The sequence below is a fragment of the Aptenodytes patagonicus genome, chromosome 6, assembly GCF_965638725.1.
Source record: "Aptenodytes patagonicus chromosome 6, bAptPat1.pri.cur, whole genome shotgun sequence".
NCBI classification, from domain to species: domain Eukaryota; kingdom Metazoa; phylum Chordata; class Aves; order Sphenisciformes; family Spheniscidae; genus Aptenodytes; species Aptenodytes patagonicus.
The window spans coordinates 22714743-22733851 of NC_134954.1; the positions used below are offsets into that span (position 1 = coordinate 22714743).

Genomic DNA, 19109 nt, shown 5'->3' on the forward strand with positions numbered 1-19109 from the left:
AAATTAAATTTCCATATACAGCAGCAGGAATGAGATTGCCTCCCACCCCTCCAAAACCACCCCAACCCTGTTTCATGGGTTATCATCAGCGGTACGTGAAGTTCTGTAAAAGTTCAGAGAGAAAAATGCTTCATTTTTAGTGTGCACTTTTGGCAGCAATTTAGATACGATCAATTGCACTCATTGGTTTCTTTTATTATTTAAAAAGAAATTGATTATTTATTAGTTTTTATTATTTAAAAACAAAATTTAAATCGTGCCCCTTTGTTATCTGAAATCAAACGGAATGAGCGTCAGGATAAGCCCACAAATGTATAAAATGCTCATATTGACCTTTATTAAAAAACAGCTCTTTTATTCACAAACTTATTTATTGAAGAGTGAATCATTATACATATATTCAATGAAATATTAACAACTTTATTCTTTGAGGTAATTTTATTAAAGTTTTCTTCAAACACAACAGTATTGCAAAAAATCCGCAATTGCAAAGGTCAGTCTCCTTAGCTTCTAATTTTTTTTTTTTTTTTTACTTCTCTAAACCAGAAGCTTGCAAAGAAAATGCATGCTGTACAAAAAGATTATATGGGGTATATGATGACATACAGTAATTGTATTCCTTGGAACACACAGGTATTGATGTATAAATGCTTTAACTCTTAAAAATAAAATGCATAGTGATACTCTGCAATGAGCTGTACATGAGGCTCCCACCAACTTACACCAGGATTCTGCTTTTGCTTCAGTAACAGATCCCCTGCTCTGAGGTTACTTAATTATAGGATGTTTTTTCTTCTGATGCATACAAAATTGAGTGTGAATAAAAAAGGCCAAATCTGACATACAGTGCAATAGGACTGAGCAGTCTGTAACTCCAGGATGGGTTCAAGGCACAGGGGTAATCTCGTCCATTGTTTTTAAACCAGCCACACTACCGTTAACTAGATGTACATGTTCATCTAAAAATAAATAGTCATCCTACGATATGCACTGCATCATGATGTCAAATAAATATTTCTACAGCACCTAGTGCTGTGACTCCATATCACACTTTGGGGAGAAAGAGCTAAAATGGGAAAAAATCAGGAAAAAAAAATTGTATCTATCCTGAAACAACACAGTAAATATTAAATATTTTATTATTGGCATGTCATTTGCAAATAAGTAATGACAAATTAATAACAAAATAAATAATAAAAAATAAGTAATAAATTTGGTCCCTAAGCAACTGCAATCTTAACTGTTTGTCAAAGTCATCCAAGAGCAAAATCCAATGAAAACAGGAGCCGAATCCAGCCTGATACTAGGCAGTCGCCTCGTTCACCAGTAATGGTTCCACTTCCAGTGCTGCTAAACCAGCTTGTCTTTCCTTGTGCTGACGATACAGGATGAATTGCACAGTCATCTGTTATTTTTGGGTAAGGAAGTAATTAACTAGGATACAGAGGTAGCATTTGCAGTACTTGCTTTCAATTAAAGCCAAAATAAGCTGTACAGAATAAAAGCAGCCATCCATTTAGTTCTGGCACAGACTCTGAATACCACAGTCCGCAGAGGAAAGCTTAAAACTTGCTGTATCTAATTCATGTACTGTGGTGTAAGTATTATCCATTTATTTAATCCCGACTGTGGAATTTCCTACATTAGCATATAACCTTTTCCAAATCCCACTTAACGCTCATTTTCAGTACTTTTTTATGGCAAAAAGTTTAATCATATTTTACTTGCAACACTAGAAAAGGAAACATACAGAAAAATTCTTACACAAAACTTCAGACCCCCTTGGTTATATGGCTCAAATACATATGACAGTATCCTTTACTACCTCATCCTCGTGTTTGCAAGGGTCCTAAGCGTGAAATTCATTAGAAGCAGAATAGGAACAAGGTTCATCTAGGAACAATGGTGGAATCAAACGTATTGTCCTGTACTACTCCAGCCTCAGTGGTCTAAATACTGCGGGCTGGGCTGAGGGTAGATGCTGGTAAGGAGGGGAAGTCATTAAGAACTTTTCTTAGCAATAGATCAGCAGGGCCTGAGCAGAAAACAAAATTCTCATGTCCTGCAAAATTCTAGGCGGTTTGGTATTTACAAGCACTGACACACAAACACTATGACTCAATATTTAATGCTATTTTCAACACAGAATTGTGCAATTAGACATAATTATTTATTTCTATTGTAAAACAGACCATCGGAAATACTGCTAATCTAAAAAGAATTAACAAGTATGTACTTGTCCTTTTTCTTGATGGTTCCAGCTCTCCAACAAAATTATTGACATTAAGCATACATAGCCTTTTAAATTAAAAAAATATGGGGGTGTGTATTTAGAGCAGACAGGAGAGATGTCTTACTCTTCAGAATTTTTACTAGATAGTTGAGGAGTTTTATACTTGAGTACTGAACTTGATACAAACCACTTTGTTTTCGGATAGAGATACCGTTTTAAGATATAAAGCTATCATGCAAAGCTATCCAGCTATGCTCTTCCCTTAAGTGTTCCTTTCTATTCCATTCTAAGAAATATGCATAGCATCTTACAGAATAAAGATTTCCTAGTCACAGTAAATAGATACGGAAATGACGTGAAATGCAAAGCAGCAGGTGCCAGACGCCTGTCTTCACCAAGGCAAACCACCACCAGCCAGCAAAGTGGCAATACTCTCTGTACGGCAGGGTTTATAGCTCCTACTTTTTTCGCTCACTTTGGGCACTTTTTTTTTTCTTTTTCTAAAAGATGGAGCGATTTCAGCAGCAGACTATGCTAAACCCAGCATTACTTGCTATCCATCTTTGATGAAGAATGTTTTGAGAAGGACATTAGATGGGTGGAAGCAGGTGCTGTAGATGAGGTCAAGTAGGGAGCCTCCAACATAAGGATCTGCATGAAAGCATGTTTAAAGGTACGTGGTGTAGAAACAAGTGGTCATCAGTATACCCGGGTGCCTTGTACAAATTCCAATGTATGCTCATATAAGTTCAACTTTCATAGAGCCTGGATCACCACTACTGTTACACGTAAAAACCCAATTTAAAAATGAAAGTTTCTCTGGGAGGAAATCTGACATATAGAATTCTAGCAGGAACACTTTAGATCAGTTAAAATAACTTGGCTGGTAGACCATGGTTGTGAGAAGTTTGAGGCTAATGTATGTAATTATTTATAAAAATAAGGAGAGAAAAAGAAAGCTTTCTGGGCGGCCTGGATGGATGGAGAGGAAATTCTCTACATCCTAGGCAGAGCCCCAAGAATTATCCCTCCTTCCCAAAGCTTTCCAGCATCCCACCTCTGAGGGCCCCCAACTAAAGACTAGACAGGATTTCCTTCAGAGACAGCAGATCAGCACTCCTATTTTAGTCTTTCTATAGTATTATGTGGGGAATGCTTTCTTCTTAGAGCTTAGCAAATTAGTTTTACAGCATATATAGCTACCACTTAAATTTCCTGCCTTTCTTTTTTCCTTTTTTATAGGCCTAACTGTACTTGCAGCTGAGCACCTCCCCAAGTCTTAATAGTTGCACTGGTGGAAAAAGAAACTGTGAACTGGGAATGAAATTTGTTGAAATCATACTGTGGGCTTGGGACAAGCCTGGGATGTAGCACTGTGCATTATCACTCTTAGCCACTAAGTTGGCAACAAAAACAGAGCTTTTAAGAAGGAATAAATTATAAACACAAGTTATGTGGAGCTTATCAAACAGTATTTCCAGAATATGTTTTTGTAGCATATGTACTCAGCCGCTCATATTTTTTAAATAAAAGCTAAACTGCCCAGACTACTTAATATAGAAACTAACCTGCTGCTCAAGTCTGACTTTCGGGGAAAACTTTAAGACCTAAGCATGCAGACAGCCCAAAGCGGAGGACACAACCAAACTGACTTCGCAGAGTAAAGTTCATGACAGCCACTGAGCTAGTGTATCAAATTTGTTTCATTAAATTAAACAATTTAATGACAATTCAAAAAATGAAACAGTTTTGAGACAAAAACAGTTATTTACAGGAGCGCAGAGAAGAAGTTGTATGTTTGGCCAGGAAACTCTCCTGGCTGAATTGTCAGGTCAGACTTATATTCTTTACACAGTGTAATTAAATTACAAAGCATGATGTTTTGTAGAAGTATATAATGGATTCCAAGTGTTTGCCCTGCAAATCACAAAAGGTGCAAGAGAAGAGTCTGTGTACAACAGCTTGGCTCTTGCTGAATATACTTTGGCTATCTAGTAACAACCTGGCTACACTTAATGAAAAGAAGTACAGGTGGAGGATTTGAACACAGTTCTCTGACAATAGGGCGATGTCAAATGAAAAAAAAGGTAAAGGGCTTTGTCTGAACTAAACACAAAGCAGAGTTGTTTGTTTTTGGTGGGAGCAGGGAAGGAAGGAAGCAGGGTGAGAGGGTAGTAGACTTACAGAAAAGAACAAAGTTTTCTGGAAAAACTTGCACTAGATTCAGTCTCTTGGAAACTTAGTGATGGCTGCTGCTAAAAGTCTAAGGGCAGAACTGCTTATCAACCGATTTAATGTTTTAAAATATGTAGTATTGCATCGTTGTGTACAAGTGAAACATGAAGTAATCATGCACACAAAATAACGTTTTAATAAGGTCCACCATGGAACCTTAAAATAAGCAAACCTGGACTAAGCGTCTCTGACTGACAAGGTGCCCTATCAGGCCCATTTAAACCCTGGGTTTTGTGGTTTCTTGAGAAACTCCAACCACCTTCCACTGCAAAGTGGCGGTTGGAAGGAAACATTTCCTGCAAAAGAAAATCGTGTCCAATTTCTACTTCAAATGTGTAATGCTATGAAACTCCTCTTAAAATGAAAAGGAGGACAATTCATACTTTACAAACAATTGGACGCTTCCATTATTTATTGAAAATAACTGGCTTATTGTGCAACCAAATAACTTTAACTTTAGACACCAAGGAAACAGGATGACCGTGTTATCCTGTTAAACTGAGCTGAAACAACTCCAGTGTAATCCTGCACTAAGTAACGCTAGAGCTGCTGTTCCAGCTATGATCTGGAGTCCATTTGTTTCTAAAAATAGTCAATGCCAGCCTTGTCAGATGGAAGCAAAAGAATACTGCAGCAGACACAGAGTAAGTGAACTCTTAATCCTTGCTTGGACCTTGAGAAATGAGAGTTTACTTTCCACCTAATGAAACTCTGGACACTATCAGGAAAAAAGTCTACTAGAATTAGGCAATTTCTGTGACTACTCCTCAAAGCAAAGACTGTCTGTTACACAAATGATCGATTATGAAACACCTCCCTCTTAGAAATTATGACTTTTTGGTTTAATTCCTCTGTTTTCCATAACCCAGGTGATCCTGTTCTTCGTTTTCTGGTCCAACATGACATACCAGTTTGTTAGATTTTTTATTTTCTTGCTTGGCAAGAGACAGTAATGAAGCTCTCTTTAAAAGCATTGACTTCCATACCTTCAGGGCTTCTCAAAGCAGGAGGTCTGCTTTTGTTTTCTCTTGATTACAAATACTTCATACATTTTCAACTAACACTATATACTTGACTAGATTCCTATAAGCTCCTCAACCTGATTTGGAAGCATCTGTTTTCAATATAATTTGAACTGGAGGACTATTAGCAAGATTGGATTCAGACTCCAATCAAGACAGAACCCAGAAATTAATGTCATGTGCACACTGGCACTGCAATCCTGGGGCAGGGTCAGAGATGGGGGAGGTTTGTGGCCAAGTTCCTTTTCAGAGTACATCATAGAAAGGCATCTGCAAATATGCATATAACGTACTGTAAGGGTCATCAAGATCAAGTTCTAGGGGTTTTTTGGGTAAATAAATACTGGCCGGTTTATGTTTCCAGCTGGGGGGCTGGGGGTGGAAGAAAGAGTCACAACTTCGTTCATGGAACAAAAGGCCCGAGCGCTCAAACCAGCCACATGGGCTAGCAACCCTGAATCCCTACAGTCTGCTCATGCAAAAGAAACTGCCTTGTCTCAAAAAAGATAAAACTACAATTTATTTCAAAACGGGCCATGAACCACGGTTTAGTCTCACCACTGTAGCGAGGTATTATGTTCCCACAATGCAGAATGTTTAACTAAACTGCCCACTTAAATCGCCATGGCTGGTGATGCAAAAAGCACAGATGGCTATTCTGAATGACATTATAATTTAACAGTCCATCCAAAAGCCAGGGTCAGCTGTCCCATCACTAGTCTAATTGGAGTGGCTTATGAAATTACTTTAATCAGAAAGACAAGACTGATGCCTGGGAATCATAACTTCTGGAACTGTTCCAGGTAAATCTGGTAAAGAACTTCCTTTTAATATGGAATGGATTAACACAATATGCTTCAGCATGGTCCTGAAATCACTCTTAATTTTATCCTGTTTTATAGGTTGAATTCACAGAGCTAAGTACCAAGACGTTTTCAGACACAAAACTAAAATTCTTACTTCAGGAAAAATCAGAAAATCTCCTCTTTATACTATTTTAAGTGCAATACAAGCTATAGTAACAAGACTAACAAACCTATAGCGAACAGTAAGACCAAGTACCACCACACTACCATTCACTAGGCTTTTAAAGCAAAAGTACAATATTACTCTAAACATTTTGCTTTCAATTTCTTGATCACAGAATGCTCATGCTCAATCTAGTAAGAGGATGACTAACAATAACTAATATACTGTGGGCATCTTATGTATGTCCCCTGAATATAAGAATAAAAAATTATAGTGTTTTAATTTTGCTCAGGACTCAGGAAACTGGCATACTAATCTACATAACTGTGTAGTCAGTCAGCCCTTAGCATGAGTCAATGAGCATAGCTGCTGGTTTTCAGAGGCACTCAGTGTCTCAACACATCTGATTTTGCCCCGAATTATACAGTTAAGGGTAGCTGCAGCATTTCTTTGTTAAGTGCTATTTTCTGAAACTAAGTTTGCCAAAACCTCATTGTTTGTCTCTGACGTTAATGCAATCTTGCAATAACATTTACAATTTAACCAAATTCTCAGAGCTATAATTCTATATTTGCATTTAAAAACAAGCAGGTTTGGGGTTTGTTTTGTTTGTTTGTTTGGGTTTTTTTTACATGTATCAGACAGCAAATGTAAGAAAAACACCACATGTGCAAAACTCCTCCCCCCAACTTTTAGTATACTACATATTGGCTACAAGATATAAACTAACCTGCGCAATGTAGCTTTAATGTAGATATTTGCTATAAAGTTGTTATTCTTATCAAGAAATATTATTATAAAAAGCATACAAATTATTGTTCAGAAAGAAGTTAAGATTTTATGATCAGATTAGAATCATACAAAAAAATTTGATTTAAAAAAAAATCCACTTATTATCTACTTATTAACAAGCCTATCCTGAGAAACTCTAGCTGTAACAGGAAAAGGATACAAAAATGTCTAGAAATAAAACTCCAAAGCTCCCAATGAGCCATGGAAGATGGTGTAAAAAGTAGAGGGCCCGGAAGGATTCAGTAGCTGGCATCTTCAAAACAAGGCTCAGTCCATATGTACAGTTTCCCATCATGGCTAATGCAAACAGCAAGTAAGAGGTGCCTTCTGTTGATCTTCTTCGGAACTAAATAGAAAGAAGTTTTTACAAATACAAAGAAATGTTAAAACATGTACCACAGTAGCCAGTTATAGATAATTTTGGCATTTTGTACTATAACACATCCAAAGACTTTCAGTCATTCTTGTCCATCTCTTCCTGGGCTCTGAATCCTCCAAGCTTAGTACTTCCGGCACATATCACTGAAAACTACAGAAATTGTTCTTAGAAGCAGCTCTGGTTAATGTAATCTTTATGTAAGTGCAAAGCAGCAAGGATAATCTGCTTCCAAATGATATTTAGTTCTTAAGAAATCTGTTGCTCTATCAGTCTGTTTAGTAGACCTTTTTGAACATATCGTGGTATTCCAGCTGTGAAGGAAAAGGTAGAGGGAGAATATGAATAGGCTTGGAAATGAACTAATCATTTCCATAATCAATGCCTGTATACAATTGACAATGTAAAACCTTCAGGTCTTCTGTTGTGGTTTTTATTTTTTTTTAAACATACTGATAATGAAGAGGCTGTGGGGGGGGGGGAAAAAGTCAGTAATGGCATCTTTGTGAAAAGGGGCTAAAATTCTAAACTAATTTTCCTCTAATTCTAACTTTTGATCCCGTGGCTGGTTACTTAAGGTAGAATAGTTTGGAGAAAGAAAAGGGGAGACATCACTTGCTCATGACAACAATCACACAAAGGATGTTTCTGCTCATATCTGATAAATCCAACTGTAAACACTTCCTCTTTCCTGGCCAAACAATCCTCTTCCGTCAATCAAAGACCATAATCTTCCTAAAATTCTCACCATCCTCCTCTGAATGGGAAAAAAAACCCCATTTTTTTTCTTTACCATTTTAGACAGTCACAAAAGCAAAGTAGGCTTTCGAGTTCAAGAGGGCTCACTCTTAGGGAGAATCCAACATCTAAAGCAACAGAGAGTATTTTGTAAAATATACAAGTGTACTTAGCCAAAAACCTACTTACATTTTTATACAGCTGAGGAAATCTACTTCCCAAGTAAAACACACAGGATATATAGCCACAAATGAAGCCTGACATTTCAATCATATCAAGAGAGTTCTGAAAAAGAAAAGGCACGTATATTTTGGCAAGAATGTTTTCAGGCATTTCAGAGGATTAAACTGAGAGTCCACTGGCTGATCTTCTGGACAGAACTCCTTTCAAAGCAGTTCAGTGCTGCTCTTCAAATGACCAAAGAGGGCTAGAAAGGGTTTAATCTTTATCTCACAACAATGCACACTGCTGCGTCATAGCCATGACTGAGATCAAAACTAGTGCCAGGCTTTAGGATACGACACTAGTATCAATCCAGTCCTCCTGCTAAAAAAGCCTGGGCTCAATAATTCAAACCAAAACGAAAAACTGTAGCTAGGGCCACTAAAAAAAATGAATCATCCTGTCTGGAGAAAGCAAAATACTCATTTTTCACAGTTTAAGAGTTGTTAGTTTTCTCACTCTAGCTGTGTTTTGAAAATAAGCTGCTTCCCTGCTGGGCAATGTTGCTGGATTACAATTATTTTACTGGTGTTAGTATGAAGGCTATAAAATTGCTAGAATAGGCTGTGAAGTTTCCTGCTGAAATGACAGCAGCAGCAGGTACAATTGTTAATTTTCCACTTCTATTGATTTCACTCATGACTCTGTAGTCTCTACATGGATGTCTACAGTATTTAACACAAGCTGAAACACAACATGTATACGTGTTATTTCACAGAGCAGCACATCCTAATGACCCAAGGGACAGAAGAAGCCCGAAACTCAGGAAGCTGCTAAAAGAAGCAATTTTGTAACTTCTTTATTTTGGGACGTATGGTCCACAGTTAAAACATCCACATAGTGCGACATTTATGATTTCTAAATCATTGTTTAAAATGTCATCCAAATTTCATTCAAAGTACACAGTCTTTTCAAGATGCTTTTAGGTGGGATTTGTTTGGAACAGAAGCAGGTGAGAACTTACATTATTCCCTTCGATTACTGTACTCTGGTCTTGGTTTCTTAGTAACAGCTGACAGGGTAAAATAACACACAGTGCTATACACACCATGATCCAGGTTATGCAGAAATTCTTCAGGCTTTTGCTGCCTAGAATGACATACAAACAAATTAGCTGAAATATAACATCTGTTGTTGATTTAAAGTTACTTTTTGTTTGCAATATAAATATGTAAATTTAAAGGTACAATTTCATGTATCTTTTTCTTGGCAGCAATGTAAGTCCACCTCTTTCTTCTGGGCTCTGTGCCCACCCCTGCTCACTATCATAGTTGTGCTGTGTCTTCATGCAACAACTGAGGGTAGCAGTGCAGGAACAGGAGGGGAACTCCTTAAATGGGCATTGCTACCGAGAGAGAAAATTTTCATACTCAGCTTATCTCTTATATTAACTCCTAATAGTTTACCATTAAATAACAGCTGATAAAGAGAAAACTACTAAGTAGAATAGAATGTAACAGTTTCTTTCAGCACATCTTGATTAAAAACTGCAAAAGCAAGGATATTTGAAATTTAAATTAACAAAAATATCTTTAAGATAAATATGTAATCTAAGTGCTCTGCTGGACCAGTCTCTGTGTCCATGGTTAGCTAGATATTGAGCCTTGTCAAGACTCCCATATCCAAAGACACAGACTCCATCTAGCAAGTCTCCATAGACACCTACAAGACAACTTGAAAATGGCAGACAATCCTACAGAACTCTGGTGCTATGCTATCTTCTGTATCTACAAGATGCTGGTAAAGTCCTGCAGTCACTGTTACCAGTGGAAAAAATTGCTGTACGGCATTAGTAAGCCTGTCCTAAAGACCTGTAGTCTAAATAACACAGACTTAGTAGCGCTGTTCCACAGGCTGCACATTGAGATGCAAAACTGTCCAACTTGCCTAGGGTAACTGCTCCAGAACTGGGTATTGAAAAGCCCTCTTTCACAGCTTTAATCACAGTACCGTTCCTCCCTCTCCAGCTATGCAAACCATTGAGCTGAAACAGGCACTGGCAGTTAAAATGTACAAAAGCCTGTGTTTGTTTTCAAGAGTAGGCAGCAGGAAGGAAATATCTTCAGCACTGACCTATCTCCAGGTTTATTATCAGTTCCATATTGAATGAATCTGCTTTATCCCTATTTAGTCTGCTGGGCAGGCATCTGTTTTACTTCAGCTTTTTGTTACCTCTGCTGCACCATGGATTTTCTTTGATACTTACTTTTTTTTTTTAGATTGATGAGTTAATGTTTTTGATTTGATACAATGTGAACAGAGCTTTCTGTCTTTCATTTCAGTCAAAACAGTAGTCCATTGGTAGGCTGAGTACTACAACTACTGTCAGGATTTTATGAAGCACAACTCAGGTAATTTCATTCCCCTTAAATATGTTTTTTAACTATATGTATTGAAACAGAGCACATGAAGATGTCAAGATATTTTATGCTATAAGCAAATAAAGTCCAGTTTCAATCAACATGGAGGAAACTAACTGAACCACACAAAGAAATAATGCTTGCTTTCAACTTATGCATATATTTAGATAGCTGTAAGTAGACAGTAAAACCATGGAGTAAGTTAAAATATGGAACCAGATTCCACAAAACTACCGCATTTTGTATGTCTATATAAACTGAAAGTACTACATGGAAAATATTTACAGATATTATGTGGGTAAGAAAAGAGAAAGGCAGAAAGGCAGAGAAGAGAAAGGGCAGGATTTTCACAAGAGCCTGAGAAAACTGGAAGCAATGGGCCTAACAATGTCAACCAGAATTTGTGCACTCTATTTTTTTGATCCCTCTGAAAAAAAATTATTTAAATGCTGTAGAAAATATCAAAGTAAAGAGTGTGCTACATTATGGAGAACACTTCAATTGTTGAAAAACCTTACATTTTGTCATCTTCTGGTTCTTGAGCTTATAGTAGACAAATTGTGAAATCATAATTATATCCATGTTAACATAAAAAATGGCAGTGACAATCTGAAACAGAAGATACATTTGCTTGTTCAGTATACAAATAGTTCAAAATACCTTCACTTAACTGCATGGAAATTTTGCTTCATAATCACAATGTAAATGACAAATAGCAAAGCATTGCCAAAAAAAAAAAAAAACAAACCAGAAAGCATTTCCAGTACAAAACAAGTTAGACTGCTGCAGATGAATACAGTGTAAACCTTATGCAACAGGGACTTGCTGACACAATCGCAATAGCTGGTCTTTTTTCAGGATGCATCACACAAATTCCTACCTGGACAGACTGATAAATCCTTCCTGCCCAGAAGCTTAAGTCCGTTCCACCTAGTTTCCCAGCATTTCAGAAGCTACTAATCTTACTCAGTGCCTCTTCCCTCAATAAGACAAAACTGACATTCTCTCTTCCCCTTTTCGTAATGGGGAGATGGAATAGTTAGTGCCACATGTTAAGCTGTAAAAGAGAAGACAACTCTGTCCACCCTTGGGTCCATCTCCAGCTTGTAAAAAAATTCTGCAGGTGGCTGACACATACCTCTTTCCCTTTTAATTAAGAGTCAAAAATAAAAACCACAGATAAGAAAGTATTGGACACAATTAATGTATTGCTGAAAATGACTGTTCCTTTCAGAGAAACCCTCCCATTAACAAAGAAAATATCTTTTCAAATTAGTCAGACATTAACAGCTTTGAACCAGCATTTCCCTGTTAATAAACAGTTTTCTTAAAAAAAAAAAAACACAACCAAAAAAACCCCCCAAAAAACAAGAGGAAGTTTAAAGAGTAGCTGCCCCAAAACAGCTTCATCTATTACAAGCTAAACAACACAACTTCCTTCCAGCCCCTTCCAGCCCTATTTGCTCTGCAAGCTTACTTTGATGCTGAAGCTCAAATGAAAATTCCCCACTTCATTCATCATTGAGTAACACCCAGTAAGTTTCTTTGAATGTTAATTGTAAGTGTGAAATGGTTCCTATAACACATAATAGTATCAATGTAAGTATTTGGGAAATTATGACTTATTTTATAGATGGTAGATCAGTGAACAGAATACAAAACTACTTCACTGTGCAATATTAAGTTATCCTAGAGTTTAAAGAGACAGTTTGAAAAGGAGAAATCAAAAAGTAGGAATATTGACAGATTACCTGAATTGGCAGTTGATTTGTTAAATAGCAGCCTACGAAATTTGTAAGGTCTCCAGCTATCCAACACAGCAGAAAGCCCAAAGACAGCGCTTGATCCACTCTTCCATTCTGACAGGCAATGTAAATTTGACTGGCACAAATTCCAGAAGTAATTGTAAAATAGTGTAAGCAAAAAATGTTTAATAAGCTCAGAAGTACATTTTTCAAAATCTGAATAAAGGAAGATTAAAACTCTAACCACAAGAGACCTATCACAGCAATACTCCACTTACTTTTTGAAGAAAAACTCAGTATCACTATAGCTCAAATTACAATCTCCCTACTGCTTGCATGTGCTCCTTTTTTGTGGCCTGCACTGACATACCATTTTCTGGACACCAGAACTATGCCATAAGCATTTTATATTCATCTGCTGTAAATACCAGCCTTTAAAATACTGAAATAAGAAAAAGTTATTTAACATAGAAGGGCTAAGAATGGACAAAGCTTCTAAAAGAGCTGACAACTACACTTAAGCCTCTAAATTGGAGAACTGTTATTCAGATTCACAACAGGGACTATGAAGCAATCCCAAAGTGAGTCCATTAGACATATCTTGATGAATTCCATGCTCACTAATATGACAGTTTTAATGTAAAGCGCCCTTTCAACTAATATTTCAACTAATATTTCTGAAGCTCAACAGCTTACTAAGAGTGGTTTTATTTTGCTTGATTTCCATAGGCCTTTTACTAGTTCAGTAAATTATATCCCCCTTATGGGGACAGACTTTGGAGTCAATCCCATTTTGTTTCAGGTATTTTCACCTGCTGGGGGCATTTCTACTTTTCCTTTGTCATCTTCTACCTATGTATTTGAAACCTGAAGCCAGTGCCAGTGACCAAACAGCAACTGATTTAGCACTACTGAAGTGCTAACTCATGTGCTGTTTCTGACCTTTCCTCAGTCCAAATTTCATTGGCAGGAGCCAGCACAACAGTATTGGTGACATAGCATGTGGCTTAAATAAACACTGAGCCAGCTTCTGCTGCAAGTGTGCCTGTGTGTGTGCACACATCTCAGGGTAGAGAAGATAAGAGAGAAGAGGTGATTTATTCTCATTTGCTCTAAGTGGCAGAGATTAGTGTCAAGTCAGTACAACAGAACAGTACATCAAGCTCATTTGTCAACCACCAAATATTGTTGCAAACATGAACAACATGCTTCTCTGGCATATTATATCTGTATTATGCAGATAAAGAAACATATCCAAGATAAAATAAAAAAAAGGCAGCTTTTGAAAAAGGCTTCAGGCAAGATTACTCATATTTGAATCTGAGGACTGCTTAAGACTTTAAACTTACGGTAGTGCAGCAAACAGAAAACAGACAATAGAAATCAGTCCTATGACAACGCTCCAATACTCCCACGCGTTCTCGACACATTCTTCTAGGAGATGCCAAATCCATGGTGTTCCATTTATGCACAATCTCCTCTTCTCTATTGGGGGGATATTTAAAGCATGTGTATACAGCTGAGAAGCCATCATTCCTGGACCGAGATTCAATTTCCGAAGTTTATTTCTGCCTCCATTTTTACCCCATGCAAATCCGCAAATCCGTTTACCAATGCTGAATATCTTCTGTGAAAAGACCTCTGCATCCAGACGGATGCTTGATATCACAGTTATTTCCAATCTCATAAACGAACCTGCCAAATTCAAAGAAATAAATATAGCCAGTGTGAATAAGACATTAACCGTACAATGCTTGCTTATATTTATTGCTTACAGAAGAAAAGTTAGACTTCCAAGAAAGAAAAATACTTTGTGGTCCATTGCATTCATTAGCTCTTGACAAATATGCAACACTACAGATTTATATCACTATAGCATTTTAGTCTGAGGTTATGTTAGACTGAGACTGCCAGTTACACTGAGGTGCCAGCAATCTGCTACAAGGTAAAGTAAACCGGCAATTTATTTGCACCTAAGATGAAAACTCTGATTTTCATGTTCAACATTACGCCAATAAAGTAACAGTGCTTTCTTTAATGGTACTAGCCCAAATTCTGAACACTCTACACTTACAAAACATAAATATAATGTTGCTTTCTATGCAACTAATTTCAGGATAATGTTATGAAAAAGAAGTCACTTATGACTCAGATTCCAGACAAGCTCTAAGGTCCACTTGAATCTAGCTAGCTCATCAGACTAACTAGTGATTTAACATAGTGTCAAACAGTTTGTGTTATTTAATACTCCAGAGCAAAGACAGAAAACGTAAGAAACTTACACAAGGCAAATGTAGGGTACTCCCACTTCCAAAATCCCCAGAATGAAACATAATGGTACAACGTGGCTTAAATTTTGAAGCAAGGGAGGGTTGGGTTTGACCTTTAAAATTATTTTCTTGCAGCCAATTATAATAATTCTGGATATTTTTTGTTCCTGCTGAAATAGCCATCCTGTTTGAAATTTTAATATTTACTTAGAAGGCTAACCATTACAAAATTGAAGAAAATTTTAACAAAAATGCAGAATTATCTATTACTAGTCCTTGAAACTTCCTGCTGACAAAAACCAGCTGATTTCCCACTCATTCTGATGATAATTTTATTCCTCTGAAGGTTAATAATTCCTCATACAGAGGAGTCTTAAATCAACTAGCTATTAAGGAAAAAAGCCAGAGCAAATGCACTGTTTAAAAAAAAACCAAACAACAAAATAAGTACTATACTAGTAGCTTCACCTGTTTAGTACTTAAAGCCAGATGTAGAACCAGTAAGATGGTGAAAAATTCTAAGACCATTTGGAACATCTCAGATGCACAGTAAATTCAGAAAACAGGAAGAAGTAATACTGCGATATAAGAGCATCCCTCTAGAAGTGAATAAAGTTATTTAATATCTCACAGACAACAGTCCCCAAAGGCCCGATGTTTGTGGCTGGGATTTTTTATGTTCTTCACTCCGCACACATGGGGACAGGGCTTGGAAGGGCTGACAATATACCCTTTCTGCAATGTAACAGGTTGGAGCCACCCTCATTATGCATCAAACTACTTTCAAATCTTGATAAAGTTTCACAAAGTTTACAGTGAATGATGCTCTATGAAAATAAAGTTAGGACTCACTTTGCTAGTCATTGAGAAACCTGCTTTTTCTTTTCATGAGACTTCAGGTATCTATGGTGTTAAATGCTGGAACAACTTTTCTGCAGAAACTGGCTGCCTCTCAAGAGAACTGTCATCATTGGACCTAAACCAATTAAACGATAGAAAAAGAACATGTATTCATACACTGAGAATTTACCTTAGCCTATTAGATACATTCAGCTTATACTGGTGAAGTTATTAGACTTCATAGCCATCTTTGACAATAATTTTTAAAGTTGAAAAGAAGTTGTGAGTAATGTTTCAGGTAAGCTTTCCTATTCTGGTACTCTGCGGCTGAGCAGGGTTTTACCACCTACTAAAAAGGGAGAAACATCGAAGCACACATACTACTTAGGCAGCTTTTAGGCATGAACTTTCAACCATTCATAAACATTGTAACAAAAATCTTACACATTTTATTAAGCTTCGTCTCAAAATGCCCATTTAAAGATAAGCAAAATGTGTCAGATTAAAAAAAAAAAAAAAAGATTGAACATGGTATTTTAAAACCATGTCTGAAAAATTAGGTTTAACATGGTATTTAAAACCATGTCTGAATATCATAACTGCAGTTGGACTCACGCATGCAAAAGTTCTCTTATAAGATCAAGGACTATGTGGTAGCAAGTCTAAACAAGGCAATTCAGACACAACCACCTGATCTTATGCTATACCCTGCTCCAAAACCCTGCAGCTATTACGGAAAGCCAAATAGTTTAAAAAGTGGTAGGAATTAGACAGGCCACTTACACTTCCCAGATGACTGAAGACTCGAGCTTTGGCCTCCTGCCACACAACACACTTCGCACATTTAAAGCATGTGGATATTCTTGGGTTGTTATTACTTGACATTTATGCAGCAGAATAATGTCCGTGTTGCCAGTCCTTGTGACTGTATTTTTCATCTTACAATAATTGCTATTTTACTTAAATCCTCAGCAAAATACTCTGTCCCAGTAAGAGCCCTACCACCAAAACCAATTCCACCAGTGCCTAGCACAACTGGAAGCCATCAACTAAACATATTGGCCACAAAACCTGAACTCCTCCTGCCATTGCAGGAAGGCAAAAGGCAATGGTGTCAGTGTTTGATCTTCAGTTATTTTCACACCTGGACTGGGTGTGCCACATTAGGATACAGCCTTCACCGAATAAGCTATGTCTTCTGACACAACTATTTTATAACTATGTTTTGAGCTCAAAAGAATAATGGTGTTTGAGCTGGACTGATCCAGATGGTTCCCTCCCCAGATATATAGAGTCTTGCATAGATATACAGTCTTGCATTGAATTTTTCCTCAACATTTAAAAAAAACTTTTACTTTTCTGTTGTTGCATTAAATGCTTTCCACCTGAAAACAGGATAAGGAGATTGCTATGACATTTCTTTTCTTCCTATAGTATTTAAGTTGTCAATGATGAGAAAGGAAAATAATATTAAAAGGTGATTTATGTTGCTGTAACAATTCCTTGCCTGTAACCTCATATTCTTTCTTAGAGTACTGCCCAAATACTAGTTACTACCATTTGGAAAAATTACAGTAAAGGTATTATTTTCACAGAACAGTTAACTTGGAACCTTGACACCATACCTTTCTGAAAAGATTTAGTGTTTGCCTAGCTAGAAATAAAACCGTTATGGTGTAAGGTATTTAGTAATAAGGAATCAGTAGCTTGAGACTCCTGTTTGGACACTTTTTCTTATTTTAATCCCTTATTTCGGAGTAAAAACGCGCAAACAGAAATAGTCAATGGTTTAAAAGTGAAATCCACTTCATTAAGAATAGCTTCACAGCGCAGACGAGGAAAAGCAAGCTTTCCCTGGAACTTGGGAGACTTGCCACAGATTCTCTGCCTCTCCAACTGCCAAGCTGCCGTGAACATCCATGTGTTCTGGCTGCTGTGTGTTCCTGGATGTCAAATAACGAGACACTGCTAGTAATGTGTAAAGATGTCAGATATGTGTATTTGGCAGATTTGCAAGTTCTCTAAATAGCAGCTAATAACAGCCTGAAATCCAAAAGGATGTTGAGTTGTACAGTATTCATAATTTAATTACTCCTGGGGAAAAAAAAAAAAAAAAAAGAAGTGGAGCTAAGCTAAGGAGTAATTCAGGGCTTCTGAAACACTTCCCAATATTAACCCGGTCATCATATTTTGTCTCCAGCTATTCTCTAAACACATTTTTATACAATCCCGATTGTGAATGCTGCCTCTGAATTCATAGCTGATGATAAAGCATGACGGAATTTTACCTAGAAACCAAGCCCAGTTCTCACAGAACACTTTCAACTTAGCTTGGAAAAAAAACCCCAAACCATAAGGAAGCGCCTTTCTTCAGGAGAGTCCAGCAGGCACCACAGCCCAAAAGCCCCCGGGGGAGCACCACCCCTTTCGGGAAGGTGGGTCCAAGAGGCGGCAGCAGTTTCATGGCTTTCTGCAAACCCTGGGTGCCCCGGCAGGCCTGTCCCCCGCACCCCAGACGGTGACAGTACTTGGTCATCAGAGGAGAAACGGGAATGGGGAAGGCAACGTTAAAGGAATAATAATTAAGAATGACTTTAAGAAAGGACAGCGGCTCTCTGGTTCCACGCACATGGCAAAGCGTGCTCGGCAGGGCGGGGGCTGTCGAGGGCCGCAGCCCCGGGAGACCAGGGCGGGCCTGTCTGGGGAGGCGAAGCCGCGCACCCGAGCGGGGCAGGCACCGACCTGGCCAGGGCTGCTGCTGCTCCGGGGATCCGGCTGGGCGCGGCGGGCCCGCCCGGCGCCGCACACCTCTCCCCGCGCCGCCGCCACCACCGGAGGGCGGTTTCGCCGCGCGGAAGACCCTGCGGACAGGGAGGGGGTTACGCTCCCGCGCACGGCGGCCGCCACCCGCCGGACGGCGCCGGGGGAGCCCCGCGGCCGCCGGGAGCCCGCCGCACCCTCAGCGCCCCCCTCCCCGCAGCGCCCCCCAGCCCCGCGCGGAGGGGGAGCGCGGCGCAACCCCCCGACACCCACCCCAGCGGCTGCCCGTCCCGCGGCGGGGAAACGGGAGGGAGAAAGGGCCGGGCCGCCCGCGCCGCCGCCGCCCCTCCCCTTCCCCCGGCAGGCCCGCGCCGCGCCCGGCCCGGCGCCGCCATGAGCCGCCACAGCGGCGGGGCTGGGACGCCCTCTGCGGGCGGGCGGCTGTGCCGCGCTCACGGCCGGGCCGCCCCTCAGCCCGGGCCCCGCCGCGGAGCAGCCTCCTGCCGGCGACCGAGAGCCGCAGCCCCGAGGCCGAGCTCGCCCCGAG

The 19109-nt window shown here is 39.0% G+C and overlaps 1 protein-coding gene across 3 annotated transcripts; it reads right to left on the reverse strand.

Annotated features, from left to right (window-relative positions):
• Positions 1-315: 315 nt before the first annotated feature.
• On the reverse strand, positions 316-18890 carry LOC143161949 (lysosomal amino acid transporter 1 homolog). Of its 3 annotated transcripts, XM_076341468.1 has the most exons (10): positions 18836-18870; positions 18545-18663; positions 15815-15938; positions 14042-14387; positions 12699-12828; positions 11466-11556; positions 9552-9676; positions 8555-8650; positions 7412-7597; positions 316-1405 (listed from the first exon to the last, which is right to left on the reverse strand). In XM_076341468.1, the coding sequence occupies exons 4-10, from the start codon at positions 14377-14379 to the stop codon at positions 1304-1306; spliced, it is 1068 nt and encodes a 355-aa protein (XP_076197583.1). In that variant the 5' UTR covers positions 14380-14387; positions 15815-15938; positions 18545-18663; positions 18836-18870; the 3' UTR covers positions 316-1303. The 3 variants fall into 3 exon arrangements, with proteins under 3 accessions (XP_076197583.1, XP_076197584.1, XP_076197585.1); XM_076341469.1 differs by lacking the exon at positions 18545-18663 and having other exon boundaries at positions 18836-18890; XM_076341470.1 differs by lacking the exons at positions 18545-18663; positions 18836-18870 and adding an exon at positions 16586-16715.
• Positions 18891-19109: the final 219 nt, after the last annotated feature.

Excerpts from the sequence above, each read along its gene's own strand:
- LOC143161949 (XM_076341469.1), bottom strand. The coding sequence starts at position 14,379 with ATGAGATTGGAAATAACTGTGATATCAAGCATCCGTCTGGATGCAGAG. Across the intron at positions 8,651-9,551 it reads CAGTAATCGAAGGGAATAAT|AACTCTCTTGATATGATTGA; the intron begins GTAAGTTCTCAC and ends TTTCTTTTTCAG. Across the intron at positions 1,406-7,411 it reads TTTTATTTCTAGACATTTTT|ATGACTGTGCAATTCATCCT; the intron begins GTATCCTTTTCC and ends CAAAAATAACAG.